This window comes from Bison bison, unplaced genomic scaffold, assembly GCF_000754665.1.
Source record: "Bison bison bison isolate TAMUID 2011002044 unplaced genomic scaffold, Bison_UMD1.0 scf7180017864289, whole genome shotgun sequence".
In the NCBI taxonomy this organism is placed as follows: domain Eukaryota; kingdom Metazoa; phylum Chordata; class Mammalia; order Artiodactyla; family Bovidae; genus Bison; species Bison bison.
Genome location: NW_011494861.1, coordinates 10,904,956 through 10,927,561, shown reverse-complemented (window position 1 = coordinate 10,927,561; position 22,606 = coordinate 10,904,956). Strand labels below are relative to the sequence as shown.

General features: G+C 45.6%; 1 protein-coding gene across 1 annotated transcript in view; it reads right to left on the bottom strand.

The window, feature by feature from the left end:
- CFAP74 (cilia and flagella associated protein 74) overlaps positions 1-22,606 on the bottom strand; it is a gene marked incomplete at its 3' end in the record, with an annotated part of 88,613 nt that overhangs the window by 50,098 nt on the left and 15,909 nt on the right. Inside the window, exons 2-7 of the mRNA XM_010850216.1 lie at positions 6,755-6,822; positions 4,888-4,972; positions 4,639-4,779; positions 4,295-4,393; positions 3,248-3,352; positions 63-236 (exon numbers count right to left, since the gene is read on the bottom strand). Of these exons, the coding sequence (XP_010848518.1) occupies positions 63-236; positions 3,248-3,352; positions 4,295-4,393; positions 4,639-4,779; positions 4,888-4,972; positions 6,755-6,806 (656 nt within the window). The remainder of the gene's footprint in view (positions 1-62; positions 237-3,247; positions 3,353-4,294; positions 4,394-4,638; positions 4,780-4,887; positions 4,973-6,754; positions 6,823-22,606) is intronic.

The window sequence follows — 22,606 nt, the reverse complement described above, 5'->3', positions numbered from 1 at the left end:
GAGGGTGGGGCTGGGCGGGCAGGTCGGGGAGGGGGCAGGCAGGACCCCAGGCCTGGACGCACCGGGCTCGCAGCAGTCTGTTCCGCTCTGCCTTCCCCGAGGCCCCCATCTCCCGGTGCAGCTGCTTGGCTGCCCGCTCCTGAAGGCCTCTCCTGGCGGCTGCAGCCTCCTCTTGGGCCGACTTGCGGGCGTCCTCTAGCTGCCCCTCCTGGACCTCGATCTGCCACAGGGCGCTCCTGGCAGGTGGAGTTGTTCACGTCAGCCAGGGGTGGGAGACTGGGCTACCCCTCTGTGCTGCAGCCACTCCAGGGATGTGGCACTGCATCTGACCAATGACACTTGGGCCCCTGCCACCGCAGCTCTGCTCTCTGGGCGCAGGGGAGTAGAGGCCCCACCACATGGCGCCCACCCTCTTACCTGCCTCTTACCATGCCCCAGCCCCCATGATACAGGCTCCTCGCGGCAAGGTTTTCTGGGGTTTTACTCACTGATGACGCCTAAGTGCTGGGATCAACCCCTAAGCACTGGGATCAGGGTCTGGCACTCAGCAGGTGCTTGGTGTCAGTGAGTGGCTCTGTCTGAGCTCCCAACCCCCAAGGTCAGGTGTGCCCACAGGGCTCCAGGTGGAATGGGACACATGCCCCCGGAGGATGGCCTTGGGGTCAGCTGACACTTGCTCTGTGGCCCGCCCACCCTCAGCCCAAACTGCGAGTTGGGGGGGCTCGTTGACATCCCTGTGGCCTGGGGTGCCCTTGATTTTGGGCGCACAGACTCCAGCAGCAACACCGAGGGCCCTGAAGGCACATCCCCCCGAGAACAGGTTCAAGGGTGACTTCTGGTTGGTCATAGGCCCAGGGGAGGGCTGCCAGGGGTCCCAGGTGACACCCCTGGTGTGGCTGCCATGGGCACAGGCTTGAACACACTGGCCCAGAGGTGGTGGCCAGCTCAGGGAAGCACCAAGCAGTGGACAGAGCTATTTACCAAGCCTTGGTGCTCACGGAGCAACATCCAAGGAAGAACCAGCAACGAGGCCATGGAGCTGGAAGCTGAAGCTGATGACTGCACCAGAGAGCAGAGGGGCCACTATGCTGTCCAAGGCGGACACTGACTGGGCCATGGAACTGGGTGGGCTTCCAATGGGAGCCAGGAGGGGCCTGGGCGGCCCTGCTCAGCCGTGACGCAAATGGCAGTGGACTCTGCAGCCATGAAGGGAGGTGCCTCGTGGCTGCTGTGTAGGGAGGAGGAGTGGGCGCAAGGCAGTAAGCACTGCAGGGTCCGCACACCTAATGAGGCGGGGCGGGGGGGACACCCATGATCGCTGGGGTCGGTGCTGCTGATGGGTGGGACACACGAGGGGACATCTGATGTGCGTTTTCTTGCATGTAAATTAGACCTTAGCTGATTTGTAAGAAAGTAAGTGGGCATTGGCCACGCCCACATGAGGGGGGCAGGCAGCTGGGCTCCCTGGGTCAGGGCCTGAGGAGCAGGCAGCTGGGCATGGTCAGCAGACTGGCATTTGGTGGGAGGAGAAATGAGTGAAAACACAGAGGAAAATGAGTGAAAACACAGAGGATAATGAGCGGCAAGTTTCTGAAGGTCAGAGAAGAGACAAGACAGATCAGACAGGAGACAAGGGTGAGCCTCTGAAGGTCAGAGAAGAGACAGAGCAGGTCAGACGGGAGACGAGGGTGAGCCTCTGAAGGTCAGAGAAGAGACAAGACAGATCAGACAGGAGACGAGGGTGAGCCTCTGAAGGTCAGAGAAGAGACAGAGCAGGTCAGACGGGAGATGAGGGTGAGCCTCTGCTTTTGTTGGAGCTGGACTTCCAGGCATGAACTCCTGTTTCAGCAGACACACAGAAGAACATGTGCTTCCCAGCTCTGTCTGAGAGACAGCCTGGAGCAGTGAGTCCCCCTGGTACCCACCCTGGATCCCTAAACACCGTTCTCTCTGCAAGAAACCAGGTTCTGGGCACACCTGGCAGGTCCAGAGCTGGGCAACAATAAACAAGCAAGCCTGGAACTTGTTGTTACCCCCAGAAAGTGCTGGAAAAATGACAGAGAGCCAGCTTGAAAGAGGTCCCACTGGCCAAACTGGGGACGATAAAGATGGAGCAGGAACAAGTCACTGAGCAGAAAAGAAATTGGAGAGTCTGCACTGACACAGAGAGACATGAGACGTTGTTCTCTACAGCAGGATGAGAACTCGCACACTTAGAAAGACTCACAGAATTAGAAAACTGCTTGCACGGACCTCCCTGGCGGTCCGGTGGTGAGGACTCTGCTCCCACCCCAGGTGGCCAGGGGGCCACACACACAAAAAGTGAATGAAAATTGCCCTTTGGCAGCCATCATCACAACCGATTCAAGCGAGAAACATCAGTAAATGCAAAACGGGAGCGTGAGAGGGGCGGGGAGGGGCTCTCCAGGCTGACACAGTGCACAAGTTCCAGCAAGTTCCCACAGGAAAAGCGTGGCTGCGCAGAAGGAGCCCTGCAGACCGCGTCTCCATCAAGGGACTGAAATCTCCCCCACCAAGAAAGGGGACCAGTGGCCTTCAGGACTCTTGCTGGGGGGCACCAGGTAGGGGATCCCAGGCCACCGTCCTGAGGAGACATCACACAAAGGCAACTTGGGGGGCCCTTCTGGGGGCGGAATCTTCAGAAATATTGAGGTCAGAAGGCCCTTCCTACTGGAGGCAGGACAACCCTCTGTAACCACCCCAGGTGGGACCCTCTTGCTGTAAAGTGTCACCAGATAATGGAGGGGACACTGGGGATTCTTTGTGCTGTTTTTGCAAGTCTTCTGTAAACTTGAAATTCTTTCAAAAGTTAGAAGCTTTAAAAAACTAAATGGACGATACAGTGATGGACAAAGGCAGGGCCACCAGGGGTGTCCCAGGCTGGTGAGGAGCAGCCCAGATGTTGGCTGGCGCACGGCAGGGCTGCCAGGACAAGCTCCAGGTGGAGTATCTCTCTAGGGGGTGGGGTCTGGGGGGATGCTTGTAGAAAAGGCATAAAGATTTAAAAATCGTTTCAGTTGTTCCATGGGGGCACAAAGAGCAGGAAAAAAGGAAGAAGCAGCTGATTTCACGGTTCCTAAGAATTCAAAGAAACGTGGAGAAAGTGAAAAACACTGAACAAAAAGGGAAGTCTTGGCTACCCTTCCATTTTTAGGCAGCTTGAAAGTCAAGTGCCAAGTGTGGTTCTCTGTCTCCAGGCGCCCGCCCCCAGCCGGCCTGGACTCACTGGCTCTGCTGCAGCACCGCCATCATCTGCGCCTGCAGGTCCCGCTCGTTCTTCAGCTCCGAGCACAGGCGCCGCGACGCTGCCTCCAGGCGGCCCATGGCTGCCCTGGGGACCGCAGGGACAGCGGCAATCAGGGCCTTAGGGTTGCCGGCCCCCAGCCAGCCATGCCTTCAACTGATTTTTCACTTGCAGGAGATGAGTGTCAGCTGGGCGGGCAGAAACATGGCCGAAGGCAGGCTTCTGCTGGGCCTACTCTCACTGATCTGACCACGCTGCCTTTACCCGCTCCACTGGCCTCTCTAACAGGATGGGGAGCTGTTCCCTGGTTGCCAGCTCCTCAGAGCAGCAGGCCCAGCCTGGTTTTGGCCCAGGAAGGACCCAGCATACTCATCTGCCAACCAGAAGCATCTCGAGGACAAAAGCCACCGAGAGACCCGCCCTTGGCCAATCCCTCCTTGGCGGGGGTGGTGCGCTTCAAGAAATCCCCTTGAAATTTCTACTTCAAGTGCCTTTGACCCCCAGTCATCTGAGCCCAGTTATGCTCTGATGAATGGGTGGGTGGTGATGGGGTAGGACACACAGATGCACCGCCCCTAAATACCCCCTCTAAGGGCAGAAGCGGATGGGGTCATCTCTATGAGAATGGCCTTTAGTGACACTGACCAGATGGCTCTGGTCTGCAGGCCCGTGACCTGGTGCCATCTGAGGCCCTGTGCTGGATGCTCCTCCCCACCCCTACCTAGCCCACCCTGGTGCTCCTGCTCCAGTGCCGCGTGGCTGCTGTTTCTATCACTCAGGTTCCAGCCTGTGGGTCCCCTTCTCAGGGAGGGCCCCCTGGACACCCGTATCAAAGTGACCTCCCTCCCGGGTCGTGGCCACCTGACTCCTGGTGTCTGCTGCAGCTGTCAGATTCCCACAAGGGCAGGAGATGGGTCCATTCCCTTGCCACCTGGGTGCAGTGGGCACTAGATGCGGGTCACAATTGGGTGGACATGGCTCCTTGCTCACACACTGGCCCCAAGGCCCCACCTCCAACCTCAGACCTACATGTTGTTGGCTGCCCTCTCTGCAGCTATCTCGGCTGCCACACTCTCCTGCTGCTTGACTAGGAGTTCCATCCTCCTGCGGCAGGCACGTAGCTCCCCCCTGGAAGTTGAGCCAGAATCAGGGTGAGTGGTCGTGCGTACCCCAGGCCTCAGTCTCCCTCTCCTTGGATGGGACCAGGCCCGGGGTGGCTGACCTCTCCTCCTCCATCTCACACATTCATGAGTGAAGTTTCATGTCATCCACACAGCAGTGTTACTGCTGGTTAGATAGGAGTGGAGGGCAGGGAACCCCCGCGGCCAGGGCACCCACACAGCCTGGGGCAGGGGACCGGCTGGCCCACTTACCTTGTCTTCTGGATGAAAAGGTCTTTCTCTTCATGCAGCTGGTCCAGGTGGCTCAAGTCCCTGCGCAGCAGGCAGGCCTGCCTTTTCTCCTGAGCAGTCAACCTCTGCTTCTGCTTGTCCTTGCTCTGCTCTATTCCTGGACTTGACGTGGAAAGGACACCTGCTACCCTTGTGTGGGGGCTATGTTCCCCCACCGTACTGTCCAGAATACAGAGGTCCCCTCACCCCGTCCTCACCCAGGTCAGTTACCAGGAGCTTCCCAGGCCGGCCTTCTGCTCAGCCTCCCTGGGGACACAGTCCAGCACAAGCTCTGGGTCCTCCAGCTCCTCTGTGTCTAGACGTCAAGCAAGAGAAAGCAGATGGAGACCCTCAAGCCTGAGGCTCCTGGATAAATCCTGACAGGTGCAGCGATTCTCAAAACGTGGCCCGGTTAACCCTTTCCAGGGGTCGGCACTTCAAAGCTATTTTTGTAACAATAGCAAAACACTACCTGTCTCTTCCGCCCTGAGATCAGTGAGTGTGGCGTGGAGCTGACAGGGTAACAGGCAGGAAGGCCAGGGGTCTCCAAACAGAGGAAATAGACTGCAGTGCCATTTTTTATCTCTCCCTTAAGTGGCAGGAGGAAACAAACTACAAGTGTCAGATTCTTTTTCCTTCTTTATTCAAAATTAAAAGGAGGTTTCTCTTAAGATTCTGTGTTGCCATGGCGACACCTGGTTCCACCTGAACTTAACTTTTCTCAAACCTTGAGCTAACCAATGCGTTTTTCTTATGCAAATGTTTTTCTTAAACTATGTTAATAAAACTATGTATTTGCTTTGGAATTTGCCTTTCTTCAAAATGGTTCCACCTAAGACTAACTTTTTTCCTTTCTCAAACCTTGGGCTGATAATAGCTCAACAAACCAGTATTCATATCAATTGTTTTATGGCTGGGGGAGGACACCCCTCAGGCAGTCCTATCTCAAAAATGCATATTGTGGGAGAGGGGCCTGGTGAAACTCCCTCAGCCTTGAGGTGTCTCTCTTATCTGATTAATACCTTTCTAACAGACATAAAACAGCTCGTTAAAACTTGCAAGGGGGACACTTTCTGCCCCCTTCTGATGTCTACATCTATCTCTTTTATACTTTAATAAAACGGTATTACACAAAAGCTCTGAGTGATCAAGCCTTGTCACTGGGCCCAGATTAAATCCCTCTCCTCCGGAGGCCAAGAATCCTGGCGTCTTTCATGGCTCAGCAACAACCTTTCAGAGTTTTCCAGAGGCCACATGACACAGGATACCACACCAGACTAGTGAAAGGCAGACATCTGCTCTTAGGCTAGGCTCTGCATGTTACACCCAGCAGGTTTATTACTGCTATTTTAAGTGAGTAAATAACATTTTTTTAGCTTTAGTTCTTAATGCAGTAAACACTGAAAGGTATAACTGATGTAAACCAGCGCTCTTTGGGTCTTCAGTAATTTTTTAGGAATATAATGGAGTTTCCTGACAAAAAAGTGTGAGAATTATTGCCTTTGAGAATCACGGCCGATTTCCAGCAAAACACGGCTTAGCTCCAGTCCTTCATTAAAGCTCAGCAAAAATGACTGAAAAGAAGTTCTAAAAGGCATGAATCTACAGTCATGAGACAGGGGTCAGTAGAAGGGAGAAGGCAGCACAGCTTCGGGGCAGGGGCTCTCAGGCATGGAAGTGGGTCCTAGTGGGGCAGGGACATCAGTGTCCTTGTAAAGCTGTCCTGCTGGTGTCCAGCACTAGCCCAAACCAAAGCATGTCTTAGAGGAACTGCAGATCATAGGACTTTTTTTTTAATCCAAAAGTTTCCAGGAAAATAAAACAAGAACAGATCACATTCAGAGGACTGGAGTAAACAGCACCAGATTCCTCCACAGAGACGCTGGAAACCACAGTCACCATCTTCAAGGTCTCAGCCACGTGAACCCTTTCTCCAGTTAAAGACAGAATACTGTAGGCTGCCTTTTCAAGAAAAATGTGAGCTTAAAAAATGTAGCTTCTATGAAAAAAAGGGAATTAAAGGGCCCTGATCAAGCCCACCCTGTGCCTTCTGTGCTGTGAAATGTATGTTCTTTGTGAGGAGACCCTTCTTAATTACCATCTTCCACGAGCGGCTTGTCATCCAAAAACTTCTTGTCGTCTTCTTCCATCCTGGGGCAAAATCAGCTGCAAAAAGTTTACAAAGTACAGAGATGGATTTAAAAAAACATTTAAAAAACTGGATTTCAAAGAATTAACCATCTGTCTTCTACAAAGACATTAAGAAGATGAAGAGAGGCCACAGAATATGAGAAATTATCTACAGTACACAGATTTGAGGAAGGTCTCACACCCAGAATATAACAGACGTGTAAGGATTAGCGCAGCAGAAAAGACGGTCTACAATCAAAGACGTAAAGGAGGACCTTCAATGGGGTGGGGTGGGGGCAAAGTCGTGGTGCATCAAGACCCACACCTGGGGGGAACCCCAAATTGAAGGACCATCATAATTGCAGAGGTTCTCCCCAAGGAGGGGGGTCCAAGACCCATATCAGGCTCCCCACCCTGGGGGTTGGCATCAGGAAGACAGGCCCCTGGACATCTGACTTTGAAGGCCAGCATGGACTTCCCTTTGGGAGAGGCAGAGGGCTGTGGGAATAGCAACACTGCTCTTAGAGGACTTGCACAAAGTCCCACACACTCGGGGCCCCAAGCAGAAACAGGAAACGGAAAGGAGCCTGGGCCAGACCCACTGCTGATCTCAGGAAACCTCCTGGAGAGGCTGGAGGTGCGGGCAGCTCACCCTGGGGACAGGGACGCTGCCAGCAGCTGTTCTCGGGGAGCTGGCTCTAACATTAGGGCACAGGGCAGCGAGTGCCATGTCACACTCTGCCCTCTGGCTTACCAGTGCTAGGACCCCGCCTGCACACCAGTGAGCTGACACACCAGCTCCAGGACCCCCAGACCCTGCTGCCAGACCCACCACTGGCTTGATACCAATTCTGGAAGCCCTGGGCCCCAGCCCTGCCCTCCAATGGGCAGATGCCAGATCAGAACTACCACAGCCCCACGCCGTGCCATATCAGGACCCAGCTTGCCCACCTGCAGGCCAACATCACCCCAGGATCTGGTCCCACTCACCTGCAGGCCAACATCAATTTGGGACATCCTAGACCCCTCAGCCCCACCCGCCAGTGGCATGTATACACACACACACACATCTGGGCCTCCTTAGTGGCCCAGGTGGTAAAGAATCTGCCTGCGATACAGGAGACTGAGGTTCAATCCCTGGGTTGGAAAGATCCCCTGGAGAAGAGAATGGCTACCCACTCAGTATTCTTGCCTGGAGAATTCCATGAACGGAGGAGCCTGGTGTGCTAAAGTCAGACACAACTGGGCAACTAACACACATACATACACACTGCTGTATATGAGGCTCATGGTAACCACAAACTAAAAATCTGTAATAGATACACACATACCAAAGAGAAAGGAATCCAAAGGTAACAATAAAGACCATCATCAAATCATAAGAGAGGAGAACAGAAGAAGAAAAGAACAAAATAGAACTAAAAACACAGCCCTCAAACAACTAACTAAATAGCAAGAAGTACGTACCTATCAGTAACTACTTCAAATGCAAATGGACTAAATGCCCTAATTAAAAGACACAGAGTGACTGAATGGGCCCACATATATGCTGCTTCATAGCTCAGCTGGTAAAGAATCTGCCTGCAGTGCAGGAGTCTCCAGTTCAATTCCAAGGTTGGAAAGATCCCCTGGAGAAGGGACAGGCTACCCACTCCAATATTCATGGGCTTCCCTGGTGGCTCAGACAGTAAGGAATCTGCCTGCAATGAGGGAGACCTGGGTTCTGTCCCTGGGTTGGAAAGATCTGGGTTGGGAAGATCCCTGGAGGAGGGTATGGCAACCCATTCCAGTAAAGAGCTTCCCTGGTAACTCAGCTGGTAAAGAAGCCACCTGCAGTGCAGGAGACCCTGGTTCAATTCCTGGGATGGGAAGATCCCCTGGAGAAGGGATAGGCTACCCACTCCAGTATTATTGGGCTACCCTGGTGGCTCAGATGGTAAAGAATCCACCTGCAATGCAGGAAGACCTGGGTTTGATCCTGGGTTGGGAAGATCCCCTGGAGAAGGGAATGATTACCCATTCAAGTATTCTTGCCTGGAGAATTCCATGGACAGAGGAGCCTGGCAGGCTACAGTCCATGGGGCCGCAAAGAGTTAGACACAACTGAGCGACTTTCACTTCACAAGAGACTCACTTCAGATCTAGAGACACATACAGACTTAAAGACATGATGGAAGAAGGTATTCCATGCAAAATGGAAATGAAAAGAAAGCTGAGTTATCAATAGTTATATCAGACAAAGTAGACTTTAAAACGAAGGCTGTTATAAGAAACAAAGAAGAACCCTACATAATGATCGAAGGATCAAGCCAAGAAAAAGATGAACAATTGTAAACAAATACGCACCCAATATAGGAGCCCCTAAAGACATAAAGCAAGTATTAATATTAACAAACACAAAAGGAGAAACTGATAGTAACACTATAATAGTTAATGTAAGGGGGGACTTTAACACCCCACTTACATTAATGGACAGGTCATCCAGACAGAAAATCAATAAGAAAACAATGACTTAAATGACACATTAGACCAAATGAACTTAATAGATCTATATAGAACATTCCATTCAAAAATAGCAAATAATTTCAAGTGTACATGAAACAGTCTCTAGGACAGATCACAGAATAGGCCACATATCAAGTCTCAACAAATCTAAGAAAATTGAAATCATATCAGGCATCCTTTCTGACCACAAAACTACGTGACTGAAAACCAACTACAAGGAAAAAACCACAGGAAACACAAACACAAGGAGGCTAGACAATACACTACTAAACAACAACTGGATCACTGCCGAAATCAGAGAGGAAATTAAAATTTTCTTCTAGGGACAAATTTGACCTAGGCACAAAGGAAAACAAGCCAACAAAATCCAAAACCTGTGGGATGCAGCAGAAGCAGTTATAGGATGTAAGTTTATAGACATACAGGCTTACCATGGGAAACAAGAGAAATCTCAAATAAACAGCCTAAATATAACCTAAAGCAATTAGAGAAAGAACAAACAAAACCCACTTAGCAGAAGGAAAGAAATCATGAAGATCAGAACAGAAATAAATGAAATAGAGACTTAAATAAACAATAGCAATGAAACTGAGCTGGTTCTCTGAAAAGATAAACAGAATTGATAAATCTTGAGGCCAACTCAACAAGAGAAAAACAGAGAGAGGGCTCAAATCTAGAAATCAGAAGTAAAAAAGAAGTTACAAGCAGAAATACATGTCAATGCAACAGGACAGAAAGCCCAGAAATAAACCCACACATTTATGGTTAATTAATCTAAAACAAAGGAGGTAAGAATATACGATGGAGAAAAGACAGTCTCTTCAATAAGTGGTTCTGGAAAAACTGAACAGTTACATGTAAAATAATGAAATCAGAATTCTCATACCACACACAAAAATAAACTCAAAATGGATTAAAGACCTAAATATAAGACTGGATACTATAAAACTGTTAGAGGAAAATACAGGCAGAATACTCTTTGACACAAATCGCAACATCTTTTTTGAACCATCTCCTAGAGTAATGAAAATAAAAACAAAAATAAACAAATAGGACTTAACTGAACTGTAAAGTTTTTGCACAGCAAAGGAAACCATAAACAAAAAGAAAAGACAGCTCAGAGAATGGGAGAAAATATTTGCAAAGGAAGCAACCAAGGAATTCATCTCCAAAATGTACAAACAGCTCATGAAGCACAATATAAAAAACAAACAACTGGGGAGTGCCCTGCCAGCCCATTGCTTAGGACTCTGTGCTTCCACTGCAGGGGGCACGGGTTCAATCTCTAGTCACTTGGTCAGGGAAGTAAGATCCCACACATTTGCAGCATGGCCAAAACAACGTACACACACACACAAAATCCCACAAACAAACCCAATAAAAAAATGGGCAGACCCATTTAGACGTTTCTCCAAAGAAGAAATACAGATGGTCAACAAACACATGAAAAGATGCTCAACATCATTGATTATTAGAGAAATGAAAATCAAAAACTATATGAGGTATCACCGCACACCAGTAAAAATCAGTTCAGTTCAGTTGCTCGCTTAGTCGTGTCCAGCTCTTTGCGACCCCATGAACTACAGCACCCCAGGCCTCCATGTCCATCACCAACTCCCGGAGTTCACTCAAACTCACGTCCATCGAGTCAGTGATGCCATCCAGCCATCTCATCCTCTGTCATCCCCTTCTCCTCCTGCCCCCAATCCCTCCCAGCATCAGAGTCTTTCCCAATGAGTCAACTCTTGGCATGAGGTAGCCAAAGTACTGGAGTTTCAGCTTCAACATCAGTCCTTCCAATGAACACCCAGGACTGATCTCCTTCAGAATGGACTGGTTGGATCTCCTTGCAGTCCAAGGGACTCTTAAGAGTCTTCTCCAACACCACAGTTCAAAAGCATCAATTCTTCGGCGCTCAGCCTTCTTCACAGTCCAACTCTCACATCCATACACGACCACTGGAAAAACCATAGTCTTGACGAGACGGACCTTTGTTGGCAAAGTAATGTCTCTGCTTTTCAATATGCTATCTAGGTTGGTCATAACTTTTCTTCCAAGGAGTAAGTGTCTTTTAATTTCATGGCTGCAGTCACCATCTGCAGTGATTTTGGAGCCCAGAAAAATAAAGTCTGACACTGTTTCCCCATCTATTTCCCATGAAGTGATGGGACCAGATGCCATGATCTTCGTTTTCTGAATGTTGAGTTTTAAGCCAACTTTTTCACTCTCCTCTTTCACCTTCATCAAGAGGCTTTTTATTTTTAGTTCCTCTTCACTTTCTGCCATAAGGGTGGTGTCATCTGCATATCTGAGGTTATTGATATTTCTCCCGGCAATCTTGACTCCAGCTTGTGCTTCTTCCAGCCCAGCATTTCTCATGATGTACTCTGCATATAAGTTAAATAAGCAGGGTGACAATATACAGCTTTGATGTACTCCTTTTCCTATTTGGAACCAGTCTGTTGTTCCATGTCCAGTTTTAACTGTTGTTTCCTGACCTGCATACAAATTTCTCAACCGGTAAGAATGGCCATCCTCAAAAAGCATACGAATGATAAATGCTAGAGAGGGTGTGGAGAAAAGGGAACCCTCCTGCACTGTTGATGGAAATGTAAATTGGTACAGTCACTATGAAGAATAGTATGGAAGTTCCATAAAAACTGAAAATAGGGCTACCATGTGATCTAGCAATCCCACTGGTGGGCATCTATCTAGAGAAAACCATAATTTGAAGATACATACATTCCAGTGTTCATAGCAGCACTATTTACAATAGCCAAGACATAGAAGCAACCTACGGTCCATTGACAGATGAATGGAAAAAGAAGTTGTGAGATATATATATATATATATATATATATGATCATATATATACAACTGGCATCATAGAAATACAAAGCACCGTAAGAGATTTCCACAAAAAGCTATTTTAAAAAATACTGTCAACAAACAGAACTCCAGGAGCAGATGGCTTCACAGGTGAATTCTACCAAACATTAAGAAGAAGAGTTAACACTTATCCTTCTCAAACCATTCCAAGAAAATATAACTCAACCATTAAAAAAAGAATGAAATCATGCCATTTGCAGTGAGATGGACCTAGAGACTTCCATTCTGAGTAAAGTGAGTCAGAAAAAGATGAATATCATATGATCTCACTCATATGTGGCATCTAAAAAAACACAATACAAATGAAATTATTTACAAAACAGAAACAGACTCACAGACTTTGAAAACAAACTTATGGTTACCAAAGGGGAGACATGGCGGGAAGAGATAAAGTAGGAGTTTGGAATTAACATACACACAATAATATATGTAAAATAGATGATTAACAAGGATCTGCTATATAGCACAGGGAACTATACTCAGTATTCTGTAAAAAATTATATGGGAAAAGAATCTGAAAGAGAATGGATATACGTACATCTGAATCATTTCGCTTTACAACCTGAAACTAACACAACAAAGTAAATAAACTATACTTCAACATAAAAATTAGGGGACTTCCCTGGTGGTCCAGTGGCTAAGAATCTGACTTTCAATGCAAGGAATGTGGGTTCAGTCTCAGGGAACCAGGATCCCACACACTGCGGGGCAACTAAGCCTGAGCATCCCAGCTATAGCGCCCACATGCTGGACTCCATGCACCACAACTAGAGCGAAGCCTGTGCACTGCAACTAAGACCTGACGCAGCCAAAAGTGAATAAGTAAACGAATAATTTTAAAAATTGTAAAATAAAAAGAATAAATTAAAAAATGTTACAACTGGCATCACAGAAATACAAAGCACCATAAGAGACTTCCTCAAAAAGCTATTTAAAAAAATACTGTCAACAAACAGAACTCCAGGAGCAGATGGCTTCACAGGTGAATTCTACCAAACATTAAAGAGAAGAGTTAACACTTATCCTTCTCAAACCATTCCAAGAAAATGCAGAGGAAGGAATGCTTCTGAACTCATTCTATGAGGCCAGCATCACCCTAATACTAAAACCAGACAAAGATATTGCACACAAAAAATTACAGGTCAGTATCACTGATGAATATAGATGCAAAAATCCTCAACAAAATACCAGCAAACTGAATCCAATAATATGTTAAAAGGATCACATACCACAATCAAGTGGGATGTATCCCAGGGATGCAAGGATTTTTCAGTATCCACAAATCAATGAATGTGAATACTCATTAAAAGGACTGATGCTGAAACTGAAGCTCCAATACTTTAGCCATCTGGTGTGAAGGAGCTGACTCACTGGAAAAGACCCAGATGCTGGCCAAGATTGAAGGCAAAAGGAGAAGGGGGTAGCAGAGGATGAGATGGTTAAATAGCCTCACTGACTCAATGGACATGAATTTGAGCAAAACTCTGGGACATAGTGAAGGATAGGGAAGCTTGGTGTGCTACATACAGTCCATGGGGTTGCAGAGTTGGACGTGACTTAGCGACTGAACAACAACACAGTCAAAGGCTTTAGTGTAGTCAATGAAGCAGATGTAGATATCTTTCTGGAATTCCCTTGCTTTCTCTATAAGCCAACGAATGTTGGTAATTTGATCTCTGATTTCTCTGTCTTTTTAAGCCCAGTTTGTACATCTGGTAGTTCTCAGTTCATATACTGCTGAAGCCTAGCTTGATGGATTTTGAGCATTACCTTGTTAGCATGTGAAATCAGTGCAGTTGTACGGTAGTTTGAACATTCTTTGGCATTGCTCTTCTTTGGGATTGGAATGAAAACTAACCTTTTTCAGTCCTGTGACCAGGGCTGAGTTTTCCAAATTAGGTGACATATTGAGTGCAGCATTTTAACAAAATCATCTTTTAGGATTTTAAATAACTCAGCTGGAATTCCCATTACCTCCACCAGCTTTGTTCATAGTAAAGCTTCCTAAGGGCCAATTGAATTAACACTCCAGGATGTCTAGTTCTAGGTGAGTGATCACACCATCATGGTTATCTGGGTCATGAAGATCTTTTTTGTATAGTTCTTCTGTGTATTATTGCCAATTCTTCTTAATCTCTTCTGCTTCTGTTAAGTCCTTGCCATTTCTGTCCTTTATTGTGCCCATCCTTGCATGAAAGTTTCTCTTGATAACTCCAGTTTTCTTGAAGAGATCTCTAGCCTTTTCTGTTCTACTGTTTCCCTCTATTTCTTTGAATTGTTGTTCATTGAAGAAGGCTTTCTTATCTCTCCTTGCTATTCTTTGGAACTCTGAATTCAGATGGGTAAATCTTTCCCTTTCTCTATTGCCTTTCGCTTCTCTTCTTTTCTCAGCAATTTGTAAGGCCTTGCAGACAACCACTTTGCCTTCTTGAACTTCTATTTTTTTAGGATGTTGTTGGTCACTGCCTCCTGTACAATGTTACAAACTTCTGTCCATAGTTCTTCAGGCACTGTGTCTACCAGATCTAATCCCTTGAATCTGTTTGTCACCTCCACTGTATGATCAGAAGCGATTTGATTTAGGTTATACCTGAATGGTCTCGGAAAAGGCAATGGCATCCCACTCCAGTACTCTTGCCTGGAAAATCCCATGGATGGAGGAGCCTGGTAGGCTGCAGTCCATGGGGTCGCTAAGAGTCGGACACGACTGAGCGACTTCCCTTTCACTTTCATGCATTGGAGAAGGAAATGGCAACCCACTCCAGTGTTCTTGCCTGGAGAGTCCCAGGGACGGGGGAGCCTGATGGGCTGCCATCTCTGGGGTCGCACAGAGTCGGACACTACTGAAGTGACTTAGCAGTAGCAGTAGCATACCTGAATGGTCTAATGGTTTTCCCTACTTACTGCAATATAAGTCCGGATTTTGCAATAAGGAGCTCATGAGCTGAGCCACAGTCAGCTCCAGGTCTTGTTTTCCCTGACTATACAGAGCTTCTCCATCTTCGGCTGCAAAAAATATAATCAATCTGATTTTGGTATTGACCATCTGGTAATGTCCATGTGTAGAGACATTTCTTGCATTGTTGGAAAGGGTGTTTGCTATGACTAGTGTGTTCTCTTGACAGAACTTGTTAGCCTTTGCCCTGCTTCATTGTGTACTCCAAGGCCAAATTTGCCTGTTACTCCAGGTATCTCTTGACTTCCTACTTCGCATTCCGGTCCCCTACGATGAAAAGAACATCTGGGGAGGAACAAGATGGCGGAGGAGTAGGTGGTTGTGGAGTACATCTCTCTCCGTGGATACATCAGGAATACACCTTCAGACACAGAAGTGCTCGCAGAACACCAGCTGAGAGTGGACAGGAGTACCTGACCAATAAAAAAGAATATATAGAACCATGCAAAACTCGGTAGGAGGAAGGAACTAGGGGGGGAAACAGGAGTGTTAGTAGGACTAGACCTGCCCTCGGCAGGTGGGATAACTGAAGAAAGGATCCAATCCCCACATCCGGGCAACTGTCTGAGTCAGAGGAGAAACATTTACTAAGGCTGAGAGTGAAACAGCTGATCTGTGACAGCGTCAATGGAAAGAGAATCAGACAGTCCTTGCCGCAGCCATACATACCCCAGACAGGGGGGCAGGTCCCCTAGAAGGTGCAGTGCCTGGGAGCTGGAGCGTAGGGATTGTGGAGTAATCCCAAGGTGAGGGCTGCTGTTGACTGCAGAGAGATGGGCCAAGGGGACATGAGGGAGGAGATTGTGGTGGGAAATGCCTTTGGAGGAAAGCCAGGCAGCCATGGAAGCAAGGTGATACTGCTGAGTCATGTTTAGGGGGTGGAGCCATCACCCTAGCCTTTCTCCCCACAGGCCAGCAAAGGCAGCTGAACAATAGAGAGGCTGTCTATTTGTCTGACACACCAAACTACAGAGTAGGACCCCACACAGGGTGCCCCTTTAAGTGCCTGATGCGTGGAACAACAGAGATTCAGACCTCAGGCAAGGGATCCCTCTAAGTGCCTGAATGGGCGGGGCTACAGAGAAAGACTAGGCAAAGAGGCCTTCTGATCACCAGCTACCAGATGCCCAAAAAAAAGACTCTGATAGGGCTGTAACTCCTGCAGCTGAGGCTGTCCCTGCACACTTGGCGTGCCAGGACCCCTGCAACCCAAGCAGCTGTGCCACCTTCACGCTCAACCCTCACTGGGGCAGAGCTGCCACAGGCAAAAAAGTCTTGCATCTCTGCATGTGGGCCGCTTGGGTTGTGTCCAACTCTTTGCAATCCTGTGGCCTGCTAGGCTTCTCTGTTAGTGGGGTTCTCCAGGTAAGAATACTGGAGTGTATTGTCCAATACTGGTTGCCATACCCTTCTAGAGCACTATATTTCCTGATGCCCTAGCTGCTAACTCCCCTGAGTGCCTGGTGCTGGCAGAACCCCTGTGACCCAAGCAGCCACACCACCTCCACACCTGGCCTTCACAGGGTCAAACCCAAGTTCTCCAGGGCACCCTCACTAGCAAACCCCAGTGGATGACCCACATTCAGAGGTAGAAATAAAACCACAATTGAAACCCAGGGGCACTGTGGCTAAGGAAGAAGACCCAAAACCTTCCCACCAGCTGTACAAGCTTCAGATTAAATCCACACAATCAACTAGGCAGACTTTGTTTCTATTGAATATATGAAAGGACACTGAAAGCTCCCATAAAAGAAAACACACTAGTTCTGGGATAGCTGTGGACACTGGAGGCAAGAACACACAGGAGTAGGACCATGTTAAAGTTTGAGATGCCCCACAGAAGATCCAGAGACCAGCACAGTGTTGGAGAGCATCCCAGGCGAGGTGGACTGTGACTCCCAGTGAAGGAAAGGAAGCTGACAGCAGAGACTCAAGTAAAACATTTATTATTCTTATATTTTGACTTGTTCCATAGTTTCTTTTGGATTTTTTATCTTTTTTTTCTTTTTTTTATCTTCTGTTATAGTTGTCAATTTTATTAGCACTATGAAATCTAATTAAGCTTTTGAGTTTTTTTTTCAGTCACACTTTTTATTGCTGTTATAAACCTCTGCCTCTAAGTTGGCCTTTAACTATGGAGTTCTATGGAGTTCTATAGTTTTCCTTTTCTATTTAATTTAATTTTAAAAAATTTAAACCAATTATTATTTTTTCTACATTCAGTCCTTTGTTTGCTTTTCCTACTGTTCTTTTCCCCTTTAAGTTAATCTTTAATATATATAAATATTCTTTATCTACCTCTATTTAACTTTGCATTTCTATTCTTTCTTTTCTTTTTTTTCTCACCATATCTGTTAGTTTTGTTTTCATTGCCTTATTCCCCAGTTGGCACCTTGCTTTAGTTTTGCTTTCCAGCTTGTGCTTTAGTTAAGTTTTGCTCTTAACTGGTGGATATCATTTTTGGTTTCCTTTGTTCACCTGGTCAACTACTGTACCTGTTGGACTGTGTTTATTTTGCTTATGGGTGTATATGTATACGTGCATATTTCATTATTTTAATTCTTATTTGCCTGATTTTGTAACTGCCATTTATCTGGGGTTCACCTTTGGTTTCTCATTTATGGGTATTTGTTTTAATCCCATTTAACACCATAACAAACCACCTGTGGAATCTCCGTTTCTGGTCAGAGATCAAGCCCTGAGCCTCTGGAGTGGGAGCATTGACTCCAAGACCCTAGACTACCAGAGAACTAACCCTAGGGATTATCAAATAGTGAGAACTCTCACAAAGGAAACCACTTGAATACAAGACCTGGCATCACCCAACCATCATCCTGTGCAGGACGCCTCATCCAAACAACAGACAAGACAAAAATACAAACTCAGTCATCAGCATACAGATTACCACCTCACTCAGCCCTGCCCATCAGAGGAAAAAAAAACAGCACAAGCCTCACCCTACACAAAGCTCACACAAACCACTGGGCCAACCTTCAGTTCAGTTCAGTTCAGTCACTCAGTCATGTCCGACTCTGTGCGACCCCATGAATCACAGCACGCCAGGCCTCCCTGTCCATCACCAACTGCCGGAGTTCACCCAGACTCACGTCCATCGAGTCAGTGATGCCATCCAGCCATCTCATCCTCTGTCGTCCCTTCTCCTCCTGACCCCAATCCCTCCCAGCATCAGAGTCTTTTCCAATGAGTCAACTCTTCGCATGAGGTGGCCAAAGTACTGGAATTTCAGCTTTAGCATCATTTCTTCCAAAGAGATCCCAGGGCTGATCTCCATGGTTAGGAGGGCAGAAACCAAAAGGAAGAAATCTTGAAGCCTGGGAAAAGGAGACCTCAAACACAATAAGTTAAAAAAAACAACGAAAAGGCACAGAAATACTGAAGAAATAAACTAGAAACACACAAGCCCAAGTAAATGAAGAGGAAATAGGCAAATTACCTGAAAAAGAATTCAGAATAATTATAGTAGAAATGATCAAAAACCTTGAAAATAGAATGGAGAAAGTACAAGAATCAATTAACAAAGACCTAGAAGAATGAAAGAATAAACATACAAACAACACAATAACTGAAATTAAAAATACTCTAGAAGGAATCAATAGCAGAATATCTGAAGCAGAAGAATGGATCAGTGAGCTGGAACCCAGAAATAAACCCTTGCACCTATGGGTACCTTATTTATGACAAAGGAGGTGAGAATATACAATGCGGAAAAGACAGCCTCTTCAATAAATGGTGCTGGGAAAACTGGACAGCTACATGTAAAAGAATGAAATTGGAACACTTCCTAACACCAAACACAAAGATAAACTCAAAATGGATTAAAGACCTAAATGTAAGACCAGAATCTATAAAACTCTTAGAGGAAAACATAAGCAAACACTTGCTGACACAAATCAAAGCAAGATCCTCTATGACCCACCTCCCAGAGTAATGGAAATAAAAACAAAAGTAAACAAGTGGGATTAAACTTAAAAGCTTTTGCACATCAAAGGAAACTACAAACAAGGTGAAAAGACAACTCTCAGAATGGGAGATGGTAATAGCAAAGGAAACAACTGACAAAGGATTAATTTCCAAAATATATAAGAAGCTCATACAACTCAATATCAGAAAAACAAACAACCCAATCAAAAAGTGGGAGAAAGACCTAAACAGACATTTCTCCAAAGAAGACCTACAGATGGCTAATAAACACATGAAAAGATGCTCAATATCACTCATTATGCTGCTGCTAAGTCACTTCAGTCGTGTCTGACTCTGTGCGACCCCATAGACGGCAGCCCACCAGGCTCCCCTGTCCCTGGGATTCTCCAGGCAAGAACACTGGAGTGGGTTGCCATTTCCTTCTCCAATGCATGAAAGTGAAAAGTGAAAGTGAAGTCGCTCAGTCATGTCTGACTCTTCGTGACCCCATGGACTGCAGCCCACCAGGCTCCTCTGTCCATGGGATTTTCCAGGCAAGAGTACTAGAGTCGGGTGCCATTGCCTTCTCCGACTCATTATGAGAGAAATGCAAATCAAAACCACAATGAGATATCACCTCACACTGGTGAGAATGGTCATCATTAAAAAGTCTACAAACAACAAATGCTGGAGAGCGTGTGGAAAAAAATAAACCCTCTTGCACTGTTGGTGGGAATGTAAATTGATACAGCCACTATGGAAGACGGTATGGAGATTCTTAAAAAACTAGTAATAAAAGCACCATATGACTCAGCAATCCCACTCCTAGGCATATACCCTGAGGAAACCAAAATTAAAAAAGACACATGTACCCCAGTGTTCACTGCAACACTATTTACAATAGCTAGAACATGGAAGCAACCTAGATGTCCAGCAACAGATGAATGGATAAAGAATTTTTGGTACATATACACAATGGAATATTATTCAATCATAAAAAGAAACGCATTTGAGTCAGTTCTAATGAGGTGGATGAACCTAGAGCCTATTACATAGAGTCAAGTAAGTCAGAAAGAGAAAGATAAATATCGTATACTGATACATATATATGGAATCTAAAAAGATGGTACCAAAGAATTTATTTTCAGGGCAGCAATGGAGAAACAGACATAGAGAAGAGACTTATGGACATGGGGAAAGGGGAGGAGAGGGTGTGATGTATGGAGAGAGTGACATGGAAACTTACATAACCATATGTAAAAGAGATAGCCAATGGGAATTTGTTCTATGTCTCAGGGAACTCAAACAGGGGCTCTGCATCAACCTAGAAGGGTGAGATGGGGAGGAACATAGGAGGGAGGTTCAAGAGGAAGGGGACATATGTATACCTATGGCTGATTCATGTTGAGGTTTGACAGAAAACCAAAATTCTGTAAAGCAATTATCCTTCAGTTAAAAATTATATAAATTAAAAAATAAATTACTTTTTTATCACACACACAAAAAAGAACATCTGTTTTTGGTGTTAGTTCAAGAAGGTCTGGCAATTAGTTCTTCATAGAACCGGTCAACTTCAGCTTCTTCTGCATAGGTAATTGGAGCATAGACTTGGATTACTATGATGTTGAATGGTTTGCCTTGGAAATGAAGTGAGATCATTCTGTTGTTTTTGAGAATGTACCCAAATACAAAACAGTGTTTTGGACAATTTTTTTTTTTTTTTTACTAAAGAGGGCTACTCCATTTCTCCTAAGGGATTCTGGTCCACAGTAGTAGATATAATGGTCATCTGAATTAAATTCACCCATTCCCATCCATTTTAGTTCACTGATTCCTAAGATGCTGATGTTCACTCTTGCCATCTCCTGCTTGACCATGTCCAACTTACCTTGATTTATGGACCTAACACTCCAGGTTCCTATGCAATGTTGTTTTTTACAGCATCAGACTTTACTTTCACTACCAGACACATCTGCAACTGAGCATCACTGCCACTTGGCGCAGCTGCTTCATTCTTTCTGGAGCTATTAGAAATTGTCCTCCACTCTTTCCCACTGCATATTGGATATTTTCCGGCCTGGGCGGGGGCCATCTTTTGGTGTTATATCTTTTTGCCTTCTCATAGTGCTAATGGGGTTCTCACAACAAGAATACTGAAGTGGTTTGCACTCCCTCCTCCAGTAGACCACGTTTTGTCAGAAGTCTTCACTATGACCACTGGGCCTCCTGGGAAGCCCAATCAGACAAGAAAAAGAAATAAAAGGAATACAAATTGGAGTTGAAGAAGTAAAACTGTCACTGTTTGCAGATGACATGATACTATACACAGAAAACCCTAAAAACCCACCAAAAAATTACTGGAACTCATCAATGAATTCAGTAAAGTTGCAGGATACAAAATTAATACACAGAAACCTGTTGCATTTTTATACACCAACAAACTATCAGAAAGAGAAATGAAGAAACAATCCCATTTACAATCACACCAAAAAAGACTAAAACACCCAGGACTAATTCTAACTAAGGAAGTAAAACACCTGTAATCAGAAAATAATGAGACACTGAAAAAAGAAATTAAAGATGACACAAAAAGATGCAAAGACATACCATGCTCATGGATTGGAAGAATATTGTTAAAATGACCATACTACCCAAGGCAATCTACAGATTCAGTGCAATCCCTATCAAAATACGAATGGTATTTTTCACAGAACTAGAATAAAGAATTTTAAAATTTGTATGGCAACTCAAAGACCCCAAATAGCCCAAACAATCTTGAGAAAGAATGAAGCTAGAGGAATCATGCTCCCTGGTTTCAAACCGTACTCCAAGTCCCCAGTAATCAAAACAGTATGATACTGGTACAAAAAAAGACATAGAGTGATGGGATAGAGAGTCCAGAAAAGAAGCACCCTTACATGGCAATTAATCTGCAAAAAAGGAGGCAAGAATATACAATGATGGAAAGACAGCCTCTTCAACAAATGATTTTTGGAAAACTGAACAGCTACACGCAAAAGATTCAAACTGAACTACTCTCCTGTATTATATACAAAAATAAACTCAAAATGGATGAAAGGCTCAAATATAAGACCTGAAGCCATACAACTTGTAAAAGAACGCATAGGCAATAAGTTCTTTGACAACAGACTTAGTGATATTTTTCAGATTTGTCTCCGCAGGCAAGGGAAACAAAAGCAAAACTAAACAGATGAGACTATTGAACTAAAAAGCTTTTGTATAGTGAAGGACACTATGAACAAAACAAAAGGCCATCTACTGAATGGAAGAAGATATTTTCACACAATATTTCCGATAAGGGGTTAATATTCAAAGTATACACAAATTTATACAACTCAACATCAACTGAACAACCTGATTAAAAAATGGGCAGAGGATCTGAATACACATTTTTCTGAAGAAGACATACAAATGTCAGCAGAATGTGGAGAGAAGGGAACCCTGTTGCACTGTTCTTGGGAATGTAAATTGATTCAGCCACTGTGGAAGACGGTATGGAAATTCCTTAAAAAACTGGAAATAGAACTA